The 18831-nt window shown below is 39.4% G+C and overlaps 3 protein-coding genes and 1 long non-coding RNA gene across 4 annotated transcripts in view; 2 read left to right on the top strand and 2 right to left on the bottom strand.

Moving 5' to 3' along the window:
• Positions 1 to 18831, top strand: part of LOC124160129 (cytochrome P450 302a1, mitochondrial-like) — a 76058-nt gene that overhangs the window by 22723 nt on the left and 34504 nt on the right. Inside the window, exons 8-9 of the mRNA XM_046535880.1 lie at positions 482 to 691; positions 4423 to 4555. Of these exons, the coding sequence (XP_046391836.1) occupies positions 482 to 691; positions 4423 to 4548 (336 nt within the window). The 3' untranslated portion in view covers positions 4549 to 4555. The remainder of the gene's footprint in view (positions 1 to 481; positions 692 to 4422; positions 4556 to 18831) is intronic.
• LOC124160473 (tigger transposable element-derived protein 4-like) lies at positions 6718 to 7524 on the top strand. The gene has a single exon (XM_046536328.1). The coding sequence runs from the start codon at positions 6718 to 6720 to the stop codon at positions 7522 to 7524; it is 807 nt and encodes a 268-aa protein (XP_046392284.1).
• LOC124160131 lies at positions 12244 to 13706 on the bottom strand. The gene is made up of 2 exons (XR_006865086.1): positions 13437 to 13706; positions 12244 to 12868 (listed from the first exon to the last, which is right to left on the bottom strand). It is a non-coding gene; the product is annotated as an uncharacterized LOC124160131 (long non-coding RNA).
• On the bottom strand, positions 13715 to 15481 carry LOC124160474 (basic proline-rich protein-like; the record flags this gene model as incomplete). Its single annotated transcript, XM_046536329.1, has 1 exon — positions 13715 to 15481. A coding segment is annotated over exon 1 (1767 nt), but the record flags the coding sequence as incomplete, so codon positions are not given.

Consider the following 18831-nt stretch of genomic DNA (forward strand, 5'->3'; position numbering starts at 1 on the left):
TTACAATTACATAGTATGATCACCAGGGACCCTGACTTTTTTTTTGAATTTCATGCTTCATATGCTAGCAGTGGCAGATCTAGGGGGGGGGGGACTGTAGCCCCCCTCTTGAGTATTCAATTTACACTAGATAGAATGGTAATTTTGTTCGGATCCCCAGTACTGCTAGGAGATTACCCCCACTTAAGCCCCCCCCCCCTTTGTTCCTATCCTGGATCCACCACTGACATGTAGCAAAGGTGCTTGGGTACTGTCAGTGCGGACAAGTGCAGCCCTTAAGCACTTAGGTATTGCTGCATTTGTCTCATTCAAGACATTGTTTTGCTACTAATTTTTGATGACATGAATAGAAGAAAGATTTTACTCATTGAAATTCTTCCTCCTCAATTTATGCTGGTAGCATATTGACCATGATTGTCGGATGTTTATGCCGTTTTTTATTTATAATCTATGAACAGTAATGTGGTCTTTCTTTCTGCAGACAGTGGTTGTCACTCAGAATCAAGTTTCTTGTCGACTGGAGAAGTATTTTAGTCAGCCAAACTCATTTATACCAGAAAGGTGGATTCGTGGGAGTGCCCATTATCAGCAACCTGTGAGTCCTTACTTGTTATTGCCTTTTGGACATGGGCCACGCACATGCATCGCAAGGAGGTTGGCTGAGCAGAACATCCAAGCTCTTCTGTTAAGTGTAAGTTCATCCATCATCTTTAGTGATATCTGTTGTTTGGTAATTGATGCAGTGAAATTTTACGACAATAATTTGAGTGAATCTCACTGGCCAAGCGTAATTTTAACCAGAGAGACTGAGAATCTCCTAATTAATTTCACTAAAACATAAAATTGATGGTAGACTGAATGGTGGGAAGGCCTTTGTTGGGTTCCCTGGCACTTGTATCTTTCTTCCTTCAATTGGCCAGTTTGATTTGGTCTATTATGACAATCCATAATCGGCTGAAACTGAAAAAGTGTGGACAAAATTAGGTATTCAGTTACATTTTTTGAGGCAAAATAACTGAAACTTTGCAAAAATACTCAAAAAGAATTGACAATAAAGTGATGGAATGTCAATTGCCATGTTATTTTATCATTGTCTAAATACAGATGTGCAAAAATCATGACCAACTCTGACACTCTTGGATTATATCTAAGAGATAAAAGTTGTATCATCTATCAGTGTGATAATTTTTCTCTATTTGAACTTCATTTTTCAGAGATTTTGTGCTGAGTTTTGGTTCCATTAAATTACAAAATGGCTGATGCTCATATTATACTTTGTGACATAAAAAAGAACAAAACTTGTGGTTGAAAGATATGTATGTCAGGAAATTAATTGAAGTGATTCATTAAAGTGTTGTCAAGATATGCATTTTTGAAGAAAAATCAGAATGTTCAAAAAGATTGGAATATTGAGCGTGGTAATGATCGTTGATGGATAAAGTGGAAAGGTTGATGCAATTGGTCGAACCTCAGGGATTGGGGAAGGTATGGAGCCAATAATGGGGTGGGTCAAGTGTGGGGTCATATGGGAGTTTTACGTATTTTTGGTCTTCGGCTGGGACGAGTGTCGTGGTGTCTTGAATACGTTTTTTGTTTCTGCTTCTTGAGGATCTTGTTGATGAGCTGTTCAGAATAACCATTCGATACGGCGGTGTGTTTAATGTATTCAAGTTCCTTTTGAAAATTTGTTTTGTTCATTGGTACATTGAGTAGGCGGTGAATAAGGGAGTGGAGGGCTGTGTGTTTGTGGCTTCTGTGGTCGAAGGAGGTGTTGTGGATATAGTTGTTGGTGTGAGTAGGTTTACAGTATATGCTGAAAGAGATTTGGTTTTCTTTGTTCCGGAAGATTTCGATGGCATGGGGCATGCTTGGGAGGAGAAACTAATCAAAGGAAACTAATATTTTGGATCTTTTTAAGGTCGTGTTTTGGATTTTCGAGATGAGATCATACATGTTTTTCAAGTTGGAATTACTGTGAAATTGAAGTTGTGTAAACTCCTTAGCGAGCCATTTCGATACTTTTAGTGAGATAGTCTCTTGCCTTTTGGCCGTGGGAGACATTTTAATCAATATGCCTATTATTAAATTAAATTGAAACTGTACAATATGCAACTCATCAAACAGTGTTCAGAACAACTTAGACATCACGTACAGCAAGTTTTGGGAAACTACAGCAGTAGGAAATGACTGTTCACTGAGAGGAAGGAGTGTGCGGCACAAACATGTAAAGGAGAGGTGGAGGGGAAGGAACGTGCTCCCTCCATCTCTCAAGCAAAGAGGCTATGAATGAGGGAGTCAAGGGATGAACATGTCTGACCCTGCAATTTTGTGATGTCATTGCTTTCAAGGCAAAGTGGGGGAGCTGTATTATTTGTGCAGTTTGATTTTCCAGTCCCTTTCATCTTGTTTGAGTGTGTTCATGCTACACTTGTCTCTTTGAAAATAGTACTTTTTGGACAGTGGTGAATATTGGTTTAGCCTTGTTGTAACTAGAAAGCTTTAAGTCAAACAATGAGAGCTCAAAAAACTTAAATACTGTCAGAAATGTGTCGCGTGTGGTGTCATTCTTTTTTGAATCTCGTGAATGTCATTCAGTTGCTGAAATATGTTGTTAGCCACCTTTGGGACCAATAGATGACTCAGCTAGCAGTAGGCGTCCAGAAACAGGAAGTATTGAAACAAGAAGGCCGAAATAGGTCAGTTGGCAAGATGAGGGAGGGTTAAAACATGCTTCCTTTGTTCTAGTGTAACTTGATATTTTCCTTCAAAACTAATGATTTCTGATCTGTGTGGTTTCGGAGAGGAAAAAAAGGTCAAAGACATGGGCTAAGGGTTGATGGAGAGCTGAGGGAGTGGAATCTGTGGCGTAGTCACTATCCCGCGACACTGAGGTTCACCTGGTGATTTTTCAATCTCTTGGGAAGAATCACACTATGTGCCGGTTGTATTTTGTCTAAAAATTTTCCGAGGCTGAAATTCTGTTGTATTACCCCTGCAAGAGCTTTAAAAGAAAATAGTTCATGAGTAGGACAAGCATCGCAGTGCATTGGTGCATGTGAAGAGAGAATTGGAACTCCTTCCACGCCCCCTTACAGGATGCTGCATTCAATGAAGTAGTAATTTAAAATTTTGGATACAGATTCAATTTCCTCTGCAAATTTGGATCCAATTTCATTACCTGGTGAAGTGCATTATCCAAATATATTTGGATCCAACGTATCGGATCTGGCTGTCCCTAGTAAACAAGATAGTATGTGGTTTGTTATAATGCTTGGATAGCTCTGCATAATTTTGAATTTATTTCATGCAGAAAAATATAAATTAAATATGTATTTTTGTTCAGAAATAAGACAATGCGGATGGTTGACGTACAACGATTCAGTCTTTCTCTATTTGTGACTCTTAACCCTTCGACTGCTTCAACCTGCATATTTTTACACATTTTGTATGCTAACTGGGGAAAAGTGCAGTGGTGGCTCGTGAGTCAAATTCTTGGAGGGGCACACTCCTCCGGGGAGTTAGCATTTTTGAATATTTTGTGTATTTTAGTGAGTTTTTCAGGCATTCTAAAGACCACTAATACACAAAACAATCGCTAACACTAAAACACTAACAGTCACTAACTATATTAATTCAACTACAACTAGGTGTATTTACATTAAAACAATTTACACATAATAAGTCTACTGGTCACCAAAACAAGGTATTCTGCAACACTGCAACACCAAGATTATACGGCCGCTGGGTGGCGTGGCGATGTTAACTCACTAGATACGTCGTTCTGCGCATGCTCGGGCGGCGTCCCAAGACTTCCATAAGGCACATGCTTAGAGGCGTCATAGCACCAGCAGCCCCCACCACTGCCACTCTTCATGTAACTGCATGGTGATGGATTAGGACGTTCTGGCCAGCGCCCCGCGGCTACAAATACGAACTTCTCACGCTATTTTTGCGTGTTTTTCCTACGTTTTCGATGTATGGGATTGAAAAAACACCTTGGTTAATAGATGTATAATTACAATTGAATGGGTATTAAATTATTTTTTCCTTTTTCAAATCTTTGGGAGGGGTGGCGTCCGAGAGTCCTTATGGGCAAGCCGCCACTGGAAAAGTGTTTTCAAACATTTGACCATTGCTCGACTACCTTCTTCAGGCTACCCTGGTAGAGCTCAAGGGCACTTTCCCTGCACTGTAGGGATTGCTGATGCTGCTTAACTCTTCCCCTGACCATCCCAGAGAAAGAAAATGTTTAAAAACGTTCCCGCAGTCTAGGCCTTAGACTAAGGGTTAAATCATGTTTCTAAAATCCTTTTTCTTTGAGCTAAATGCATTCTAAGTGATAGTTTATTGAGTCATTTTGTTGAATTTAGTGATATTCATGTGAATTATTTTTAGTTTGAATGATCAATAATTTTCTTTCAGATTGTTCGAAACTTTGAAATACATTGGCTTGGTAAACCCAATTTGGACTGTTTGTCTCTCCTCATCAACAAACCCGATCAACCACTTCTATTTGAGTTCATTCCGAGAAAGTCGGTGCTGGACTGAGAATAATGTGAGTAAATTCATCCTTTCGTGTTACTCTTTACATTATTTTATGTATTTATGATCATTTGAATTGGTAAGGTTAGAAAAATTGAGCTAATTACATGGTAGTTCGGCTCATTGAAAAAGTTATGTAAGTGGCTCAAAATATAACCAAAGCAGTTAGCAGGTCAAGTTTTACCTACAGCACCTTTAAATAACATTGCCATCTACTGCAATATTTATATTAAAACATCATAAAAGGGAAATTTGAATGGGATATGTGAAATGTTTGCTAATACATGAATTGTGCAGCTCATGCTAGATAATAAATCCACTTCCAGATCTTCAATTTACTTTCTCAAGTCAACTAAACATTAGAAAAAAGCCCTGGCTATATTTTCAAGGTAATTACAATGACGTTGGATGCTTATTTCTTCAGAATTGATAAATTAATAAGGTAACACAGATATGTTCGATTCCAAAGGAAAATAATTACAGTGGAACCTCGTTAAAGCGAGTACGGGCTATTGCGAGACCCACGCAGTTACGAGAGATAGCCGATGCACCGTTAATTGACCCTATAATAAGCATGTAAAAAAAATTCGGTTTTACGAGGCCCTTTTGGTGTTGGCACTTGCCCTAGCGAGAGTTTCGTCGGAAAACCTTCACCAAGAGTCTTATCCCTTATCTCTGTAATTTCTCGCAATCTGTTAGAAATGAAGTTAACATGGAGTGCTCAGTCTCAAATTCATGTAGTAAACTGTCGTTCGATAAATAAGTACAGTAGAACCTCGCTTTCACGCCCCCGCAATATACGTTTTCCCGCAATTTGCGACATTTTCGTCAAGTCCCGATGATTTAAGTATCTCTACAATGTTAAGTCTTCCCCGCATTTACGCTGACGAAATGTCAAATGACCCGCTATTTACGCCAGGCCGCCAAAGGGAACATGGCGGATAGCGCACCGTAATCAAGAAGAAAGAGTTTTAGAGATCGAAGGTAGGGATAATCTTTTGCAAGAAGGTTGTAAATATAGGAAAGGAAGTTGTATTTACAACCTCCTTGCCTTTTTGGCATACCTGTCACCAGCGCCACTATCATTAATACGGCCTCTTTGAACTACTATAATAATTCCTTCTTCATTTGTTTCTGACCACTTGCGGGACTTCCTGAGACAGGTTTTTTGCGAAGTTTAAATTTCATTCCATTTGTTGGTGGTAAGTATTGTAGGTTTTCCACTTCACTTGTAAGCACCGTAGTTACGAATGTAGACGCTATGTTTATATTCATGGTCGTTCCCGTGATGATCCACGTACTGGGTGCTCTCCTTCGCGTACATTATTACCAAGTTCTTCGATTAATTTTAAAGTTGTTTTAATCATAATCTCTTTTTCCCTGCTTTTTTCGTGACAGCGTCTATAAACGCGAATCAATTACGGAATGGCCCAGAAACGAGAGAGGAAAACTTTTTCAATAGAAGATAAAATAAAAATTTTGGGAAGAGTTGACTCGCATGTAGGTTCACGCGTTTCCCTTGCCAAAGAACTTGGGATTCCAGTGTCCACATTAAACACTGTTGTTAAAACTTGCAAAAACATAGAAACCAGTGCAGTGGAATGCGGACCCAGTGCAAAGAGGTGAAAATATGTTGAGTACTCGAAATATGATAGACTAGAAGAAATTTTAAAAGAATGGTTTCAGTGCACCAGGTCCTCTAACATACCCATCAGCAGAGTTATTCTGAAGGAAAAAGCGCAACATGTGGCAATGAGGCTGGGAATTGAAGACTTCAAGGCTTCAAACGGATGGTTAAGCAGGTTTAAGACTAGGCATAATGTTGTATACAAAACAATTTGTGGTGAGTCCAATAGTGTTGATCCCCAAACAGTGGCACAGTGGAAGGAACATTGTTTAAGTGAGCATATAGAAGGGTATGCTCCAAAAGACATTTTCAATTTAGATGAGACGGGCCCTTTTTTCAATACACTTCCCCATAAGACTTTAGAACTTTGAGGTGAATCTTGTCATGGTGGAAAGCATAGCAAAGCTCGTTTAACAGAATTGTTAGGTGCTAATGCTAATGGTTGTGAAAAGTTGAGGCCATTTGTCATTGGAAAATCCAAAAATCCCAGATGTTTTAAAAATATCAAGGCATATCCCACAACCTATGCTGCTAATACCAAAGCTTGGATGACGTCACATTTACTTCAGGAACAAATGCAGGCTCTAGATGCCAAGATGGGTGTACAAAACCGAAAAATTGTAGTATTTTTAGACCAATGCCCAGCCCACCCAAAAAATATGAATTTGAGGAACATAAAACTGGTGTTCTTCCCACCAAATTGTACCAGCCAATTACAGCCATTAGATTTAGGGATAATCCATGTATCCAAATCCAACTACCGCAGGATTCTAGTGAGAAAAGCAATTAATCTTATAGACAGTGGGAGGGACCCTAAGAGCTTCAAAGTATCAGTTTTAGATGCACTACTCTACGTAGAACGACCATGGAAAGAAGTTGTTGAGGGTAAAATCGCAAATTGTTTTAAAAAAGCAGGATTTAGTTTTTCTGAAGACTGCAACTTGGAACAGGATGGTGAAGAATCACTGGAAGAAGGGAGAGGTGGTAATATAGCTTTGGGAGCCGATGATCAGTTGCCATTATTTGGAGATGAAATAACTTTTTCAGATTTTGTGGGAGTGGATGAGCTATTATCAACATGTAAGTCACTTACTATTGATGAAGCTATTGACCTGCATGACAGTGATGAGACAGCAAGTGAGGAGGATGATGATGATACAGAAATGCCTAAAGAAAGCACAATCAATGCTATGTCTGCTGTCAGTGCCTTGAGGCAACATTTATCAACTGTTGCAGGAAATGAGAAAGAATTAGAGCTGTTGGACATAATAGAAAAAAGAGTGGAAATAATTTGTACAAATAAAATGACTAAGCAAACAAAGATAATGGAATATTTCGAGAAGAAGGCTAGGTAAAAGAACAAATTGTAATGATGCTTCTTTTTTCATCACTTAATTCATCCCAGAATGTTTAATTTAAATTCTGTGATATATAATTATTTGCTTTAAATTTTGAGAAGACTTTTTGAGAGTTAAGGTTGATACATACTGTTTTTAATTAAATGTTAAATGGATTTTAAGTCAAATATTTTTGTTTAGTTTGTCCAATGATTAAAATATTTTTACTTTAGAAGATTTTTTTAAGTTTATGGAGTTAATGGAAAATGTTTATCCGTTTTACTCATTTATCAGTATTTACTTATTTATCGTCCTGTGTTAAAGGATCTCTTTCAGAAGACTGATGTTTTGTATGATCTACCTCGCTGAGAGTTCAGTACTAATAAAGAATTTTTTGTTATCATAATTAAAGGTTTTATACTTACTATTCATTAAGAACATGATTCATATGAAAAAAAGAACATTTAACTATATTTGAAGGGGTTATTTTTCATTAAATTGTGCCTAACCTCGATTTTACACTTTCCCGCGATTTACACTTTTTTTCCTTGTCCCCCTCAAAAGTGTAAAAGATGGGTTTTACTGTAGTTCATTTTGGTGAAAATATTGGTATATATGATAGAAAGTCTTCCAAGGCAGGAACGTTATACAACCTTCCACTGTTTTCGACTGCAGAAACAAATGCAATATGTTATTTCACTTAACTGCCGCTTAACGTACAGGAACAATAAACATACACCAATGGAAACATTTGAGGCATTAAATAACCGCGATACAGTTTTGTAACTTAATTTTTGAATTTTCAGTGGGGAAAGGCCAAAATAATAGAATGATTACGTAAATGCACTAATTTAGTACATAGAAAAATGTCTTCATCGGTTGTGCATTGGCATAATGATTGACAAAACAATGCTTTGCATGATTTTTATTCTGTGCGGCGTTTATAAATTTTTTGAATAGTTAGTCGTTGTTTGAGTAAGGAAATTTAATAATGCAAAAAAACATCACCTTTCGTCTGGATTTATGCTTACGTTTATCGGATATAATTTATCTGTCGCCGCACCTCTCCTGTTCCTGTATAACTGTTCGCAACAGCTATATTGGCTATTATTTGCTCCACCTCCGGTAAAGCGACAATTTGCTATAGCGAGTGTTTATTGGAGCACCATGGGATCTCGTTATATCGAGGTTGCACTGTATCTAGGTGACAAGTAGAGGAACAATACAATCAATTCAGCATGTATCTATGATCTGATTACGAATAACAATAAGCTGCAGTTTTTTTCATGTTGAACTGACAAGAAAAATGTTGTGCACTTCTACCGGATTCTTTTATTTCATGACCATAGTTTCATCGAACAGTACATATTGTCTGGTGAAATAATATATTAAAGAAGAGTGTGGAACTGTACAGTCGGATTCAAAAGTATGTATTGTAACAAATGAAGCTCATTCACCACAGCTGTAGCCCGCAGTACTTTTATTACAACATCATGAAAGGGAAATGTGCATTGTTGAATACCACATAAATTGTGAAGCTCATGTTAGATAATAAATCCACCTCCAGAAATTTCTCTCATAAATAGGTCAATCTGTAGCGGTATATTTTCTTACAATTTATGCTTTAGCCTTTTGGTGAAAGATAAGGAATGTAAAATATGTAAAAGATCTGCCGCAATTCAGCACAGCACCCAATTCCACTGCTTGTTAAAATTCAGTTTGATTTAGTTACACTAGAAGACTGGTTCATTCCTGTGTGTAACTTAAAAAAACTCGTAATAAGACACTTTTGGTATCAGAGAGTGAGTTGGTGTAGTCGTAAAGCATCGTATTATCCACTGAAGTCATGCAATTATAAGAGGTTGAATCTGTCCGAGGGAATATTTATTTCAAAGACACAAAATGGCAATCAGATATTTTACTTATCCACTTTAATGCATATGAACCATTGCTGTTGTTATAAAATTTGTACTAAATAAAATGTCCCTCCTACTAGAAGTATAGAAAATACCGAAACTCCATTTCCAAACTGCGATGAAAGTGGTGCCCATCAATTCATTGCAGTACTTTACGTTGAAATACTGCACCTATTGCCATTAACAATTCAGCTGTGTAATTTTTCTACTTGTTCCAGAAAAAAATAATGTGTGTAGGAAGCACTCCTTGAAAAAGTGAATGTAGCTGTCTGTCTTCAACTCTTGAGCTTGCTTTTTGGCAGGAAGTGAGGCATGAGCACTGAGTTTTCAGTGCTAATATTTATATAATTCCTTCAAGTCTTTTAATATCTAAAAATTTATAATTTTTAATTACCAATTACAACTACATAAACCTTAGGCTTGAATATTGATTTATGTTATTTAATATTTTATATTTGTAATGATAAATAGAAAAAGAAATGTTAAACATTTTAAAATTTGCCTGAATTTAAATGATTTTAGAAAAACAATTAAAAAAACCATTTAAAACAAACTGGCTTTCTGCAAATGCCATTGCAGTGAGCTTAGGATTCAAATTGATCTTTGTCTCTGTAATAGGGTGGTTTCCTCTTTTGTTTTAATTGCTTAAACGAAAGAGTATTACTCCTGGAACACGTATTTCATGCTTTTAGATTTTTAAATGGTGATATCCATTTGTCACGATTAAATGAAAAGTGAAAATTTCAAGTGCGCGAGAATTATATGGCTAAGTATGAATGCTGGGAAAAGCCCGTTTGATGTCATTCTGGTTCCGGCTGCCGCCGTGTGAGGCCACCTTGGTGCGAGGCTATGAGCAGGCTGCTAGTAGGTAGCAGAGTACCCTGGTAGCAGGTAGCGCTTGGCTTAAATAAGGATTATTAATACCCTTTCAAACGAAGGAAAATTTTCAACTAGAGGCAATTTTCATAGGTGAATACTAAGTATGTACTGTTTCCCTTAGCTCTGTGCCTCATGCATGCATTGATAATCTCAGACATTGTAAAACTCCTGACTACTCGTATAGCATCTAGGTCCCCTTGACGTCATGTGGAGTAGCATCGCATGGCTGCCAACCTGGCCTTTTTCAAATGAGGTTAAAATTGACCATTAAAATTCATCTAAACTGGGATTTCTAAAACCAAATAATTTGTATACAATGAATGCACTAATGTTGGCTAACGAATCATTATCAATGCCTTTTGTTTTCTTTGATGAAGGAAACTACCCTATTCCATAATTTGAATTGTAGTAATGTAATACTAGATTTATCTATTGAAAATATTATTGCAATGATTTTATGGTTAGGAAAGCTGGTCAATAAACATTGAAATTTCTTGGCCTTAGATATTGCCTAATCACACTTCATGTGCCATTGCAACTGAGGTTTCAAAAAGTCCTCTTTGTTATTGTGTGGTGTGAAAGGTGGTTCATATGAATTGATCGTCATAGTGATTATTAGGTATCATGAAAAACATGGGCTTATAGATTCGAGCATTGTCCCACAAGCAGTCTTATCAGTATTGTCTTATGAACCACCTTACTGAGGTGTCAAAAAGTTGTCTTCATGGCTGCAATTTGAACCCTATGAATTGGAAACTCGTTTCACTCTTAGATACCATAATTGTAAGAAGGCTTGGGAAATGCTCAATGTTTTCAACCATGGGTAAAAGGTTCTCAAAGAAGAGTTAATTCACTGAGAATGCCAGCTTGACTCATCAACTTTAAGAAAAGGTTCTACTTCAACGCTAAAGGTTGTAAAAGGTTGGGGTGGTTAATTAAGGATATGCTAGACTAAATAAAAAAAGACCTATGCTTGCTGAAAATTCTGGCATACATAAAAAAGGATGATTGCGTATGGTTTAGTTCCTTAATGAATAATGGAGCAGGATCTTACTGACTTAAGGAATTATTAATTATCATATGTGTTGAAATTTGACATTTTAGAGTACATGGCTGAGTGTGCATCGGTTATAGGTTCTTCCTTCCATTGATTGTGACTTGATTGAGGCATTTTTTGCATCTTATGTAGTCTTAAAAGTTTAGGTGATATTGATTGGACCACAATTTTAGGATATATTTATGTCCAAAAGGTGTTTCTTAATTCTATTTTGTCAAAATATCAGCCAGCTCTACCTGATTTTACGTTTTTATTCACACTGAATTTTTGGTTTGTACAGAGGTTCTTCGTTACTGGTAATTTTGAATACCCGGGTAAATCCTCACAGATACTCCAAATTTTATATATATGCTGCTTTCATACCTGTGAAAATTCCATCTTTGGAATTGATATTCAGTATATTTCCTTAGAGTTGGGAATGGTTTCATTACTCCTCACAGGTTCTCTTACACATATTCTCATTACCTGTGGGACTATCACTTTGAAAGTGACTGTTGTGCATAGGTGTATGCCATTGTGACAATCATTTAATTTTTTAAAAGAATTTTCCAAACTACATGACTATAGTCTGTGTGAAATAGGTAAGTGCAATCAAGTTTTCTTTGTTTTTGATTAGAAATTTGAATAAGCTTCCTTGTTAAATTTCTTTTTGATTTATTCATTAGTATGAATAAATTGAAAAATGTATCTGTTAGGAGGATGATGAATTAATTTTGTCTGTTCTTATTAAACTTGCTCAAACATTAATGTGGCCGATCATCATGCAGTAGTCCAGGGAAATACCTTTAACCAAAAGAATCTTCTCCATGGCCTAGATGGTTTGAAAATATTCCTTTTTACCTTTCATTTGCTGTTAGTAGTACAAAAAACTCTAAGATTTAATAAGTAGTTCGTTTATTTCACATTGCTTTACAAATTGTCTCCTAGTATTTGAATGGCATATTGTAAAATATGCCAAACAATACTGGATTGTGGAAAGATTGTCATGATTTTTTTCTATTGAACACTTAGAGAGTCTCATTGCTTCTTTCTTAGCTAATTTCTCAGACATTCTTGCAAACAAAGCCTCTTATCACAAAAACATGAATGACTCTCTTCAATAGATAAAGAGAGTTTTGACATTCATTATTTACAACTTTTTCCGTACACAACTTTACATTTTTAACCAATCAAAGCACTTTGCATGCTGCGATATGAACAAGTTCACATCCTTCCATGTCAATCTGATCAGTCGGTAGTGTCCCTTCACAGAAGTATATGATTACCACTCATCACCAGCTGCATTTGTACACGTAACATTCTCACTCTTGCGCTCACGTCTCCGCTTGAAGCCTGCTTCTGACAACTGTGTGCAATCCAGCGCTTTGATTAGATAAAATTCACTGTCGTAAGTCCACCACTGGTGATCGGATTAGTAAATGTAGACTTCTTCACCACCACTCCTGTGCCTTGAGGTCCCTGGCTCAATGCACCCAACTGAGTGACTGTCCTCCCTGTGCTGTCAGTAGCACTGGAAATAGATAAAATCCAATTTTAGTAGTTTAGAGGCAATTCATTTTGTTGCAATGCATTCAACTACATAGGCTTAGTCAGGTTCTGACTGCAGCCCAGTTATTGCTGATAAAAATGTAGTTTTGATTTCTTAGAGCTGTTTAGCATATGACATAGTAAAGCTAAGTGTGTGTTATTTTCCAAGAGCACTAGTTTCCATACTTTATTGCATGGTGCTAAAAAAAAATAAGTTTGCCATCTCGATCAAACTTCAAATGAAAGTTTTAACTATTAGCCTTTTTAACTGAGATATCATTAGGGACTTTTAGAAAAGATAGCAATGTGGAATCTTGAAGAAAAAATATTCTAGCTGATAATTGGAAAATTTTATATTTACAAACTTTTACTTTAAATTGTTAGATCTGCAAATTATGTGGTATGGGCGCCTATTAAAAGATTTTAACTTCTAATTTTTCTGGTCACCCACTTTGAAGCATTTATTTGTAGGCATCTTTGCTGTTTTAGTTGTAGATTTTAATGACTGAAATCTGTACTCGTTATCTATTGTTTTGGCCACGTATATTTACCTTGATGAAAAAGTCCCAGTTGAAGTTGTTTTAAAGCCTGTGGAGAAGGGCGCACTGGAGAGCTTTGCCACGGTGAATGGTACTGCCTGCACCGATCCTCGCACTGCGGTCAGGGGAGTGATGATCTCCCGTTTGGGTGGCACGATTGGCACCACTGCCAAGGGAGCGGGTGGAGCGAGGGCTGCAACAGTTCTTGCTGGCAGGGGTCCGTAAACAGTGTGTGGGATTGGCGGTGGAGGTCCGTACTCCTTCTTGGGTGGAGGAGGTGGAGGTCCGTATTCAGTCTTGGGTGGAGGTGGTGGTGGAGGAGGAGGTGGAGGGGGTGGTGGAGGCGGTGGCGGAGGTCCGTATTCCTTCTTCGGGGGAGGAGGTGGAGGTCCATATTCAGTCTTGGGTGGAGGTGGTGGTGGAGGAGGGGGGGGAGGTGGTGGAGGAGGGGGTGGTGGAGGTCCGTACTCCTTCTTAGGCGGTGGTGGAGGTGGTCCGTATTCTTTCCTTGGTGGAGGAGGTGGTGGCGGAGGAGGCGGTGGAGGTGGGGGTGGTGGAGGGGCTGGTGGTCCGTAGACTGGTGCTGGTGGTGCATACGGCTTGGGTGGTGGTGGAGGAGGAGCATAAGGCTTTGGTGGAGGCGGTGGAGGTGGAGGGGGTGGTGGTGGAGGTCCATATTCCTTCTTTGGTGGTGGTGGTGGTGGTGGTGGCGGCGGTGGAGGAGGGGGTGGAGGAGGAGCAGGCGGTCCATAGACAGGTGCAGGTGGGGCATATGGCTTTGGTGGAGGAGGAGGTGGTGGAGGCGGTGGAGGAGGAGCGGGTGGTCCATAAACTGGTACTGGTGGTGGAGGAGGGGCATAAGGCTTAGGGGGTGGAGGTGGTGGAGGGGGAGGTGGAGGTGGAGGAGGCGGAGGAGGAGCTGGAGGTCCATACACTGGTGCAGGTGGGGCATAAGGCTTTGGTGGAGGTGGAGGAGGGGGTGGAGGTGGAGGAGGAGGAGCTGGAGGCCCGTAGACAGGTGCTGGTGGGGCATAAGGCTTTGGTGGAGGTGGAGGTGGAGGAGGAGGCGGTGGAGGGGGTGGAGGAGGAGCTGGAGGCCCGTAGACAGGTGCTGGTGGGGCATAAGGCTTTGGTGGAGGTGGTGGAGGAGGAGGAGGAGGAGGTGGTGGAGGTCCGTATTCCTTCTTAGGTGGAGGTGGTGGTGGTGGTGGCGGCGGTGGAGGAGGGGGTGGAGGAGGCGCAGGTGGTCCATAGACAGGTGCAGGTGGTGCATATGGCTTAGGTGGTGGAGGAGGCGGTGGTGGAGGGGGTGGAGGTGGAGGAGGAGGAGCTGGCGGTCCGTAGACCGGTGCAGGAGGAGCGTATGGCTTAGGTGGTGGAGGAGGTGGAGGCGGCGGTGGAGGAGGTGCGTAGGGCTTAGGTGGCGGGGGTGGTGGAGGAGGAGGAGGAGGAGGTGGAGGGGGTGCCGGTGGTCCGTATACTGGTGCAGGAGGGGCATAGGGCTTAGGCGGCGGTGGTGGCGGAGGCGGCGGTGGAGGCGGTGGTGGAGGAGGTGGTGGAGGAGCTGGCGGTCCATAGACTGGTGCAGGTGGTGCATATGGCTTAGGTGGAGGGGGTGGAGGAGGAGGAGGAGGTGCCGGTGGGGCATATGGCTTTGGTGCCGGTGGTGCGTACGGCTTTGGTGCCGGTGGTGCGTAGGGTTTAGGAGGAGGTGGCGGAGGTGGTGGTGGAGGAGGCGGTGGTGGAGGAGGAGCTGGCGGTCCGTAGACCGGTGCAGGCGGTGCGTAGGGCTTAGGCGGTGGTGGAGGTGGAGGCGGTGGTGGAGGAGGAGGTGCAGGTGGGGCGTATGGCTTTGGTGCCGGCGGTGCGTACGGCTTTGGTGCCGGTGGTGCGTAGGGTTTAGGAGGAGGCGGAGGTGGTGGAGGAGGCGGTGGAGGTGGTGCGTAGGGTTTCGGCGGTGGCGGCGCGTATAATTTGGTTGGCGGTGGCGGAGGTGGCGCGTACAGCGACTTGGGCAGCAAGGGGGCCTCTGGCATGGCGACCACCACGGCCGCCATGGCCATCAGCACGGAGAGAACCTGCAGGGAACAAGCGGGCTGTTTGTTGGCAACTTGGTCAAAGAAATATTTACATTAACACGTGCAGGCTTAACAAGAAAGGACAATTTATTGCTAGTTGGTCATAGAAATATCTGCATTTGAACTTGAAGCGTTTGAGGTCAAAAGAATAGTTCTCAAAAAGTAACATTGCTACTTAACTTAACTTAATGATGTAACTTATTAAGTTTTGGTCGTATCACACCGACGTGACCGTTCTTCTTTCATGACATATAAATTGTAGGCACTTAGGCTCTCATCTCGAGATGTTCAGAGTTTATTAGAGTAGGCCCTCGTTAACATTTACTTGTATCATAAATACTTGAATTTTACTTCTACATTTTCTCATAGAAAAAACTTTTAAGTTCCAAATTCATGTAAGTATTTGTAAAGGCCTACTTTGTACGTCCTGAAAATTTCAAGTTGATTGCGTAAGTTTCAAAGAAGCAATACCGTGCAAAAAATAACGAGGAACGACCGGCCGCATGGGAGACTCTTCCTATTGGCTGTTGAGAATTGGACGTGAGCGTTTGAATGTTCATAATAACTCAATTCGCTATAACTCGACTTGTGTGATCGGTAGTTGAAATCTGATTCACCTTTTTCCTGAGTAGCGAGGAGGAAGATGTTTATGTTTATTCATGGTCATAAAAATGTCGAAAGCCCTCAAAAATGGTTTTCACGATTTCGTGATTTTATCAGAGCTATGATTGGCTGGATATGTCGTTTTCGTCTAGGTCTTACTTATCTAAGTTAAGTTGTCATGAAAGTGTCTTTAACACTCTTGAATTAAGCTTAAGAAGAGCGATTATTTTTTTTACTTAGCCGTCGGCTATGGTTGATAGTCGGAGGCTAAGTAGTAAGCCACGTGCCGCATGTTCTTGACGGTATAGAACTCTGATTTCCTAATACCGTAGTCGGTATTGTTCGACTTGCTGCGGTGAGTTGCTTACTTTCGTTTCGAATTTTATTTTCGTAAAATTTATAACTCGGTTTGAAAGAGAGCTATCAGATTTTTGGTTTGACATTGTTTTTAGTAGGTACATAAACTCAGCAAAAGGCGTTACGTTCGAAAATTAAAAGCAGCAATAGGCACTCTACCTTGTTTAAGAATGCTGCATTATTCTCATTAATATACTTTAATTTGGTATGAAACAATTTATTTATTGTAAGGTATTCTAGATAGTTTATTTCCTGTTTTTTTATTACCGCCGTGTAGGCGTCGGAGAAAGATCTTATACGTGTGGGTTTCTATGTCCTATTCTCTAGCCCTATATACACTAGCATGCCCGACCAATCCTCACACCCTATTATGCCCGAGTGGATCAATTTGACCCTATGTGACCATGTTTGCATATTTTACTCAAAATACTCAATTCCTTCCCAGTTTATTTATTAATATTTTTTATAAAGCATTTGGGAGGAGATTAGAAAATTTAATTAGACGAAAAATATTAAAATTGTAGTTGTTCAACAATTTCAGTGTTGTCTTGGGACACTAGCTTCCACAAATTTGTGAATACCTATCACTTTTCCTCTGATGGGTTTGGGAGGTACAATGAATTTCAATGGTATCAGGTTAAAAAAAATTACACCAACATTTTGACAAAAGATCAGTATAAAACACACCGTTATATTGAATACATAGCAACAGTAGAAAGGCTTCAAATGGATAGGATAGTCTGGGTCAAAATTAGCCATCCGGGCATGGAAGTTATAAGTGACGAGAAAAAATAGAAAAAATAATGATATTAGGCATAACTTTTGCACAGTGGTAAACAAAACTAAATGATTAAAAGTCATGAAATATGAGTGTAAAAGTTTTATTCCTTTCAAAATAATCAACAAATATTATCTTTTGGGTCAAATTGACCCAGCCGGTCATTCTAGTGTTAAGCAATAAATTCAGTATGTATGGCGTTTTCATACAATGATTCATTATCAATCTTTGCCTCTATGTCTTAATATAGTCCTTTTTGGGGTCAAAAATTACACGTGAGTAGGATGAAAAACGGAATGTAAGCGTTAGTTTTAAGTCTGATTTACCTCAAAATCAGAGCTACGGAATTCAATGTTATGATCAAAGTATTCGACAGCATATTTCATCAAGTAAAGCTTAATCCAGTGAAACTAATCAGTATTGCGAGCTGAGAAAGAAAAAAGTGGTTATTTCAACTGTTTGAAATTTTCCATGACGAGAATGTAATGGTTCGTTAAAGTTTTTCTGGCTTCTATCATTGCCCCCGGTAAGATTGGAGGTCGTAATTTCGCACCGTTTAATGTTGGAGTTGTTTTGACCCTCGCGATTTTCCCTCGAATGGAATTAGAAATCGTAAACAAATTTGCGCCTGTTTACGAGCTTAGAAAAAGTTACGAAATGAGTTCCCACGACTCTGAAGAAGAGAGCAAATGGTCGAAAATGCTTGAGGCTTCATGAAGACCTCTTAATTTCTTGGATATTTAATTTTAAGGAATGAGAAAGTGGTGTGGTTTGGTAAACAGCTGTGAATACCAAAGCCATTTAAATTTTCTGGCTCCATGGCGAGTTACACCTAACATTGGAAGTTTATTGACCGATATGTAGGTAGATACCCCTATGGATCTTAACATGCAATTCATATCGAAGCGCATACAATTTTTAAAAGCGGATTTAAGAATTTTACGAACATTGGCCGTATTTTATTATACTTCATGCCCGCATTATTTCAAAAGATATATTTTAAGTATTTTAAATTATGCATTATCATATTTTTTTTACCGACACTTACTATTCACTAACGCAGTTTCACAGTATTTTCGATTTTTAGCAGTGTTTTGAAGCCGTTTGTCTTCTATAAAATTGCAATTTGAATGATATGCGTATGACTGCGAACTTAAGGTGTAAATTATCCATTTAAATCGCCTAAAAATCATAGTAGCTCAATGTATTTTAAAATGTGGTTTCGGGCCTTAAATATTGTTATCTTATGGAATCTGTTTTCTGAGACGATTCAGGGATTCGACATAAATGACAATGAATTAAAAGATGACTGATGATGAAAAGACGCCGTTGCTGAGTGTCGGCAATTATATCTAGTTTTGATCTCTGCAAGTTTAGCTATGAGTTACGAATCGGTTTGTTTATTTTGCTTTTGTAATCTTAGTTTCCAATTCACCTCGTCTTTGATTCTAGTGATTCATCCATCGATCCACTGTTTCAAAATGTTAAAAGTACTTGATGCTATGATTTTGTTATTTATTCTGGTCCCTAAATATTTTTATTTTGGTGATTACTGAGGTTAGCCGCGCTTACTATGGTAAATATTCAAGAT

This window comes from Ischnura elegans, chromosome 6 (genome assembly GCF_921293095.1).
Source record: "Ischnura elegans chromosome 6, ioIscEleg1.1, whole genome shotgun sequence".
Classification (NCBI taxonomy): Eukaryota; Metazoa; Arthropoda; class Insecta; order Odonata; family Coenagrionidae; genus Ischnura; species Ischnura elegans.